Source organism: Musca vetustissima, unplaced genomic scaffold (assembly GCF_032173495.1).
Source record: "Musca vetustissima isolate MV318-11 ecotype Yass unplaced genomic scaffold, APGP_CSIRO_Mvet_v1 utg4668, whole genome shotgun sequence".
NCBI lineage: Eukaryota > Metazoa > Arthropoda > Insecta > Diptera > Muscidae > Musca > Musca vetustissima.
The window spans coordinates 254,767-265,040 of NW_026879841.1; the positions used below are offsets into that span (position 1 = coordinate 254,767).

The following is a 10,274-nucleotide window of genomic DNA, read 5'->3' on the forward strand; positions in this document are numbered from 1 at the left end:
AACAGAACAGATTGTTGCGTTTGTTGTTATTTATTTTGAAATTATAGTCCATAAGGTAGAGGTGTATTTTCTCTTATTTAATTAAAAAATACCATACCTTATATAATTGTAGCATGATTAACTCTAATTATAAATATTTATAACTAGTCCTGTATAATTTTGTTTATATCGCGCACATATCGTCTTAGTCACCCGGCGCCATTAAATCTATATTTTAAAATTAATTTGTAAAATATTTTCGGCAAGTCTCATATAAATACATACAGTATTAACATTGGAATCAAATCAGCTGGAATTTGTTGTTACCTTTTATAATTGTACCATATTCCCAACTTCATTTTGAAAAGTAAACCTGAAATAAATTTGTTGCATTTTTTGGTAAAATGTTAAAAAAATGTCAAAAGAACAGAACAAATTGTTGCATTTGTTATTATTTATTCTGACATTATGGTCCACAAGGTGGAGGTGTATTTTCTCTTATTTGACAAAAGATACCATACTTCATATAATTGTACCATGATTAACTCTAATTATAAATATTTATAACTAGTCTTATATAACTTTGTTTATATTACGCTCATATCGTCTTAGTCACCCAGCGCTTTATGTCTATATTTTAAAATAAATTGTAAAAAATATGAACAACTAGAAATTTACGTAATGCTTTTATGGTTTCTGAAAAAATAGTGAATTCTTGCAGTACGGGAACAATATTAAACTGCGTTCACAACAGCACGACATGTTAATATTTTATAGTGGATAGCACAGTTAGTAGAGTTCCGAGCGTTCATTTCACGAAATCGTTTCTGAACTAGTTCGATCCGGAACTATACAACTCTAGTGTGGTCTAAATTGTCACATGGAGGATTAAAATATTCCAACATAATAGACAAATATTGAAAGGAATAATGTTGGAAATAAATAAGACTGCCATTGGTATAGCAGCTGGAGTGGCCGGGACATTGTTTATAGGATACTGCATTTATTTTGATAACAAACGACGCAGTGATCCTGATTACAAAAAAAAAGTTAGAGAGCGTAAGAATATTTTTCGATAAAGTAGTGGGACATCTTACATAAACTTCATGTTTTGTTTTTGCAGGCAGACGAAAAAATCGTAAGAATGGAAACAATGCCCGGAGTGGATTGCCAAACCTTAATGACCACGAAGCTATTGAAAGGTGAGATTTTATATAAGTCATGCAATATAAATGTTCGTAGTCAGGGAAAAAAACATATGAAGACAGTGTATTTATATCACTTGACGCTTTTGAGTCATTGTTATTCTTTGTATGTATATGAAATCCCTTGCACTGACGAAATGTTTTTTCTGTCGATATATGTACACATTATGAGCAATTGGGATTTTTAAATATTTTATGGAGCTATTTGATTGTGCAAAAATTATTAATATTTTCATAAATCTATGAAGCAAAACGGTATGGATTTATTTTGTATTTTTCATTAAGTGCATCTCAGACATTTGGGGAAATTATTACTTCCAGAGATATGGGACTCTACATTTCCAACACTATCCCCACCTTTTTGCAACATTTTTAGTATTACTAAAACAAAATTTATCAATACATTTTACAGCAAATTAACAAAAATTTGTAGCAAAAACAATTACAGTTGCTTTTGAAACTAAAACGTGAAAAATACGAAGTTACATTATTTTTTTTTTGTAATATTTTCTCTTTTTTAACCGAGAAGTATGAAATTATTCCAACTTAATTGATATAGCTATTCGGAAAACCATTTTAAATTAAAAGAAAGTTCGGCATAAGTTGAATGTATGAACTGTAATTAATTATCCGCACTTTGTTTAACAGGATATTGGATTTTAAGGTTAAATTTTTCTTTTTGTTTTTGCAAAATAGTCAGGCTGAACCCAGTTTGTTGTTTTTATAAAAAAAAACAAACCAACACTACTTAAATTTTTCTCCGAAAACGCAAAGCATATATTTTTTTCGAATAAGCAGAGTTAATTTTAAAGAAATATGAGTGTTTTAAATAATCTCGTATTCAATTAACCGATTTTTCGTTTAAGCGGTGAAAAATGTGTGAAAATTTTTAAGTTCAGACATTTTTTTTTTCCAATTAATGGTTTGCAATTAAACGAATTCGACTGTAGAAATTTGTAGTTAAAAAGGTAAAAAATGGTACCAAATTTAGTATTGAGTGTAGGGATAGAGCTATTTATATTTATAATTCTAAGGTTTTTTCTTATAGTTAATGTTGGAGTGTATGTTTGCGATGTGAAGGAAGTACGAATGGTACTAATATTCTAATTGTGTGTAGGGATGAGATCTGAAGTGGTATTCGAAATTATTACTTACGTGCACAATTGTACCAAAGTTTATATTGAAATATTTGAAATTTAGAGTTGTGTCAGTGTCATTTTTAAAATACTAACGTTCTGGAACAATTTATTGGTTGTTATTAGTATATGTACCATGTCAATAATAGAAAAAACTGTCAACATTTTACTGAAAAATAATTTTATAATATCATCTTTATCAATATCAATATTTTGCACTAACAGGCCTGTATTATTTTGGAACCATGCCTGTATTATTTTTATATTACATAGATGAAGTTCGAAAATAGAACCAGTCGGTCAACTAATTCTGGTATTTCTCCTCCAAAGTATCAACATTTTAAAATATGTTAATCCAATAGAGTAACTTCGGGTAATGTGGACTACCATTTTCATTTTTGATATTGTCGGCGTAATAACGGTACAAAATAGAAACGAATTAGCATAATTACAAATGGTTGCAAATATACAACCCTTTTAAATATACTAGGGTTTTGTACAACGAAGTGTGTCTTTTTTAGCCTGCATTATTTTATTATTTTGGTATTTTCAATTTCTTTATTTTTCATGAATGGGAACCTAGCCACAAGGCCATGATCGGTTCCAAAAACCACTATACATCTACTACTCTAAAATCTTAAACCTAACAATAGATTTATCTTAAAAAAAAATCTTAAAAAACATGAATAAATAATTAATTTAAATTTTAACATTAAATCACAGTAAGGTGTATAAAAAATAATTAAGTAAAATAAGCAAAACAATTAAATAAATCAGCTATGCAACAACAATATCAGGGCAAGTAATACGAAAGAAAATACATCAAAATCCATTCAAATTTACATATTCAATCAAAGCTTTCTTATAACATTTAATGGAACCACTAAATGTCTTGAGACCCTGTGGCAAACCATTGAATACTCGAGCAATTCTTACATGAAAGGATTTCTCCAACAGGGGGGTCAAACGAGCAACATGAATTTGTGTATTCCTTACAGACCTACTAAATGAGAACAATTGCAACACAGAGGGTGTGGTTTGGCTTTTAAACGTTTTAAAGAAAAAAATCATACACCTAATGCACAAAAAGTGATCAAAGGAACTACCCAGAAATTGCTTAACATACGGAGAAACATGATCACGCATCTTCAACACAAACACAAAACGCATGACTCGATTAAACAAGAGCATAAGTTTGCGTAGGACGTAGTCACAACTACCACTAACAATTTCAATACAGTACAAAAGTGTGGCATTATCAGCGCATGTACCACCTGAATTCTTATATCCCTAGGGAGAGCAACATCCAAACAATATAACTTTCTTAAAATAAAGTTAACCTTGGACACTAAAGAATTGACATGAACATCAAACACCAAACCATTATCAAGCAATAAACCAAGACACTTAATTGAGCTTACAACATCTATAGACACACTATAGATGGAAACATTTATAGTATTAACTTGGTTCTTGCCAAAAATCATAGTTTTAGTTTTTTGAGTATTTATTGAAAGCCCATTATTCGATAACCACGTGATTAGCACATTAACATTAAAATCAATTGAAGACTGCAAAACATCAATGAACACATTTTCTTCTTTAAACAATATTTGTATATCATCAGCAAAAACAAACGACATACAATTCCTACTATTAATACAACCGAACAAATCATTAACATAAATTACGAACAACAGGGGGCCCAGAACAGATCCTTGAGGCACACCACTACTCACAGACAACATACTCGAAACACAATTTTTACAACTTACGTATTGCTTTCTACCAAATAAATATGAAAATATGAGTTTACACGCTGAGGTCGAAAAATTAAAAAATTGATGCAGCTTACTTACTAGCATTGAGTGATTGATTCTGTCAAATGCCTTTTCAAGGTCCAGCGACAGCAACACACAACAACCATCCCCAACAACTGACTTTCTTATATTGTCAGTTAAACTAACAAGTAGGGACGTTGTACTCCGATGATGTATAAACCCATATTGACTATCATGGAATAATGATCGCTGGTTAACATACGCAAGAATTTGCTCTTTCAAAACATGCTCAACCATTTTAGACAGTATTGGCATTATCGATATCGGCCTATACTCTCTTACATCATTACTTTTACGTATAGGCACAATTTTCGCTATCTTCCAAACCTTAGGCAGTTTTTCCTATCTGTTATCATGGTATTTACAACATGCAACAAATAACGTCCCACTAAAGGAAACAGAAACTTAAGCTGAAAACTATCATACCCTACAGCTTTAGACTTAATCTTACTAAACACATCTACAATTTCAACATAATCAACATTACGAAACGAAAAACCATCATAAACACCCTCAGGAACACACGAAACATCGAATGGATCAACAGATTGATTAGACACAAAATCAAAATTCAGTCGATCAACATCAACACCATCCACGTCATTGCCATTCTCTTTTATTCCACTTTTATTCAAAATCACCCATAAATCTTTTGTTTTTTTTTATTGGCAAACATATCCCTATGGGCTACGGCTTTAAGTCTCCTAATAACCTTCTTTGCTCTATTACGCACTCTACAATAAATTCTCCAATTTTCTACAATTCTATCTTGCAAATATGTTTCATACACCATATCTCTTAATGACAGATGATAACATATATCTGGAGACTTAAACCAATCATTCTTATCAATTCTACAACAACGCCTTTTAATTGGAACAACACTATGCATATAGCGTAGTCCACGGTTGAGTACATCCACCTGATAATCAACATCATTCACACTATACAATTCATCCAATCCACACACATCAAAAGCATCACATAGCGCCACAGGATCAACTGAGCTGTAATCCGCAAATTCATAAAACTGCTTAACACGATGACAAGGCAAAGATAGAGACAAAAATATAAAGGAGTGGTCCGAAATACCAGGACACGAAAATTGATTTGATAAAGCCAACAAATGAACAACGAAACAATAAAACAATCCAACAATGAAGTGGAACCATGAGCAACATCAATATGCGTTGGCTTTGAGTTATGTACAACCGACAAATTCATTCTGTTACAAACATCTCTTACAACCAAACTGCGAGACAAATCAAACGTGTTATTATTAAAGTCACCCATAACAATTACATTGGAATATCTTACAATAATATCAGAAATTTCATCCTCCATGGCTGCAATATTACCATGTGGTAAATACACTACACCAATTAATACAAAATTGCCATTCACAATCACTTCCAAAAATATATACTCCACTATACCAAAAGAAAAAAAAAAAACATTGATACTGAAAACAACTTTTTGCCTTTTTTGCAATCCTGTGGTAAATTAAAGCTTCATGTATTGTGGTATTGTGAACTATTGTAGATCTACAATATCTACAATAGGCACAATATCTATAATGCCAATTTACAAGCATTCATACAAGCATATGTTGTCTAAATATATTCCAGGTCAAAGATATATTTGTCTATAAAAATGTCATATGATGCATTATATTTTTTAAAGAACCTAACCTGCAAATCGTAACCACTCCACAGATGGTCAACTCTTTGATAAAAACATATACTTTATATAGCGAATAATAAAACCTGTGTGTATAATAAAGACGACCGGCAAATGCGACTGCATTATATTTAAGTCTTGCTACTATGTATATATGAATTTGAAGTCTTAAAGAAGAAGAAAAAAATTGTCATTGTTTTTGGTAATTAATGAAAAGTTCTTCTTTTCGACGTCGGACAGGATTGCCGATCATACTGAAACAACCGAATCTCAAAATTCCAACGCATTTAGAAAAAGCAAATATCAGGATCTGGCTCAAAATGGCGGACTTCGCAAATTTATTTTTTGGAAAATCGTCAATTTTAGACCCCAAACCAAGCTGGATAATAGGGAAGATCATCACCGATTGGATTTATACTATTTCATGGAAGTACCTTATATCTTTAGATCCGACGTAGGATCTTTGTAAGGCTATTGACATGACTTCATTCAATCGTGTAGATATGGTGTACCGTTTCTCTCCACTCTGAGACTTATTGTCCATTGTGATCACCCTAAAGTCGTAAAAAAGTAGAGAACTGGAAAAGAGAAGATAATGACGATAGAAAAGGGGTAATATGTTAATTTAACCATAACAATTTTCTAGCAAAGCTGTAAATGATTTTGGGATCTATTTTGGAGAAAAAGGTTTAGCGTTTCTATCTCAAATCTCCAAAAATGTTTATACCTTCTGCATCGAAGCATGCGACATGGACAAAGTAAATATTCGATAGTTTCTATTTTCTCGTCATCCTCACATAGAGGACAATAATCTACCCCATTAATCTCACATTTTGAAAAAAAGAGTTCTGATTCTGCAGTGATCTGTTATGATCCCTATAGTTCACCCGCTCAGGTGTCTCTGCTTAGTATTAAATTCCTTAAAAATTAAGGTGTGTGGAAATATAGACTTGAATTTCTATTGTGACATAGTTCATAATCTCCTATTAAATTTATGACCGATCCGGTTTAATCCAGAACAACCTCGATGCACCCATTCTGTACATCCATTGCATCTCACAAAAAAAAAAAAATTCTATAAATAATTTAAATCTGTCTGCATCGACACTGGAATTAAAAACGATTGTGTGATGTATAACTCCCGCGTGGTTTATTGCTGCAATTATAGTGACATTACGACCTCTGACCGTAGGCAACACAATGTGTGCTCTTCTTCCTTGTCTTGAACGGGCTTGGGTTCTTCGTATGTGAAGATTAAATCCACACTCATCAATGAATATTAATTTTTCTCCTTGTTTCCATTTTGTAAAGTCTTGAGCATATTTTTGTCTCAAGCCTAATGTTCTGGAGTCATTCATTCGTTCTATTTCAATAGAGGCCATCTTCAACGTAATTTTCTATGCAGCTTGTGGAAATATTTATATCATTTTATCTCAACAGTTTAGTTTTTATGGCTTTGAGGGTAATTCCAGGTTGACTTTCTATATAGAACTCGATCAGACTTAAAACTTGTGGTGTCAACAACTTAGTTCTATTTCCTCCACATTGTGTTGCCTACGGTCAGAGGTCGTAATGTCACTATAATTGCAGCAATAAACAACGCGGGAGTTGTACATCACACAATCGTTTCTAATTCCAGTGTCAATGCAGACAGATTTAAATTATTTATAGAATTTTTTTTTGAGAAAATCAATCCAGAGTTGGGAAATAACGCTCAAATACACAAGCGACATGACGTAAAAAATTTGATCGAATCCAAAAGATGCAACCTTAAATTCTTACCGCTTTATTCTCCAATGCTAAATCCAATTGAAAATGCATTTTCAAAAATAAAATTATGTGCAAGAGCTGAGCTGTGTGACGTTTCAATGGAACATAACATTGTTGATGTAATCGAGCGAAGTATTCAAAAGCTTACTCGGCATGATTGTTCTAACTACGTTATGGACATGGTTTTGAAAATCCCACAAGCTGCAAGTCGGGAACCCCTTCATTAAGATAAGCAGTTACCTTATCATCAACAATTTATTAAGTCAAATATGTATTTCGCATTTAGGACCGGGTATTCAATTCTTGTTCTTAAATATTTATTTATTAAAATGTCAATAAATACCCCAGTTTGTATTACTATTTATTTAGTTTTATGTAGTAAAGATATTAAATGAAATCACACCGAATTAAAGAATATTTATGTTAATTACATAGCCATACAACTATATTTGTTAATATTCTTTGATTTAATTTTCAAATATTGGTTTAAAATTACTGCAAATATTATATTTCCTTAGATAAGAATAAAGGTTTCATTTAATTTGGAAAAAGTTTCATTCTATTTGTAAAAGGTTTCATTTCAATTGGAAAAGATTGGAAATTGGAAAATTGGAAATATGGAGTAGTATGGTTTGCAATTTATTTAAAATCGGCCTTTGAGGCTTCAAATTGCATTTTTGAAATAAATAAATAAATAAAATAAAAGGTTTCATTCTATTTGTAAAAGGTTTCATTTCAATTGGAAAAGGTTTCATTTAATTTGGAAAAGGTTTCATTTAATTTGGAAAAGGTTTCATTTAATTTGTAAAAGGTTTCATTTAATCTGGAAATGCTATAAAAGCGAGCCTATGATGGTTCACGCAGAAGGGGAGGGCAACGAATTAGATGATATTGCTGATAGTGTTTTAAATAAGTTTGAGGGAAACGGTGCATTCGAAACTATTGTACACTGCGTAGCATAACTATAGCCGCAACTTTAATTTAATTGGTATGTTAGTTTACAAATAAAATGGACCCATTAAGCTATGGTTCACAATAAAACGATCAAAAACACATATTATTCAACAAAAATAATTAATTTATTCTTTGTGATTTCGCCGAATTCTGCACTTTCAAAATTACTGGTGTTGCATAACTATAGACGCACTTTTACAAAATTTGAAAAATTTATTTTTTAAAACTTAAATAAAATAACTTTTATAAATAATCTACGGTCGGAATCACGATATTTCTTAAAACGATATTTCGGTGGCGGTTCCTTAATGGTCTTGGGAGCAATTTATAGCCACAGGATGCTTTATTTGACATTTCCATGTTGTCGGATGAATTCAATGGAGTACGTTCAAGTCTTGGAAGACAAATTATTGCCATTTTGGAAAGCAGCAACAATGAAGGACTCGTTTTTAGCAGGACAACGCACCAGTCCAAAAAATTCGCGAAATTCGCCAATCGATGAAGACTTGCGAAAAATTTTGATCAACAGTGTGATGGATAAAATGTTTGAACTTATTCAAAATAAGGGAGGCCCTACCCATTATTTATAAAAGTTATTTTATTTTATTTAAGTTTTAAAAAATAATTTTTTCTAATTTTGTAAAAGTGGGTCTATAGTTATGCAACACCTGTAATTTTGAAAGTGCAGAACTCGGCGAAACCATAAAAAATAAATTAATTATTTTTGTTGAATAATATGTGTTTTTGATCGTTTTATTGTGAACCATAACTTCATGGGTCCATTTTATTTGTCAACTAACATACCAATTGAATTAAAGGTGTGGCTATAGTTATGATACGCAGTGTATTTATGAAAAAGTGATGTTTTTAATACTACGGTATGGTATACTAGAATTGATTGCTGACAATTTCCTGTTTTTGCATGGCAAAAACAATTCTCAAATGATTTTTGAATACTTTGAAAGTCTAGCGTTGCTGTTTGCATTGGTAGGTTTTGAAACCAGCTTCCATCTGGCTTGATCATTTTCCCAATCTCACTACATAATTTAAAAAATAAGTTGCTACAATATTTTTTTCTTATTTTAATGCTATATTGTTTTAAGTTGATACTAATCAATTTCATATTTTTTAGGTATTTCCTCCAGGAAATCCAAATGGGCGAAACTCTAATTGCACGTGGAGATTTTGAAAGTGGAGTCGAACATTTGGCGAATGCTTTGGTAGTTTGTGGTCAACCTGCCCGTTTATTGCAAGTTTTACAAACGACTTTGCCAGCTCAAGTGTTTGCTATGCTTATATTAAAAATGCAGGAATTCGGCAACAGATCAAGTGGTGAAAATAATGAAGCTCCAAGGATTGTATCGGCCAACCAATCCGATATGCAATCCGCTGGAATGGGCAGTTCGTCAGGAGGAGTTATAATTGATGACTTAGAGTAGTCATAAACATTTAAATGTTGCGATGATTTAAAAAATTGGTCGATTGATTTAGCTTCTATGTAAGTTATTTCTAGATATGTTTTATTTGTTGGATTCCAAAAAATAAAGAAGAAATTTATGTACCATGTTATTAAAAGTTGCATTTTATTAATTTTTATGTTGGACAAAAACTCAAACATTCAGGAGCATGGAAATAGATGAAATGACTACACAACAATGCGAAATACACTCACAATAATAAAAAAGATAATTACAGTAAAGTACGCTTAT

General features: G+C 31.6%; 1 protein-coding gene across 1 annotated transcript; it reads left to right on the plus strand.

The window, feature by feature from the left end:
- The first annotated feature begins 899 nt into the window (after positions 1-899).
- On the plus strand, positions 900-10,004 carry LOC133324969 (mitochondrial import receptor subunit TOM20 homolog). The gene is made up of 3 exons (XM_061533793.1): positions 900-1,038; positions 1,103-1,181; positions 9,698-10,004. Exons 1-3 carry the CDS (start codon positions 909-911, stop codon positions 10,002-10,004), a joined length of 516 nt encoding a protein of 171 aa, XP_061389777.1. The 5' UTR covers positions 900-908.
- The last annotated feature ends 270 nt before the right edge of the window (positions 10,005-10,274 follow it).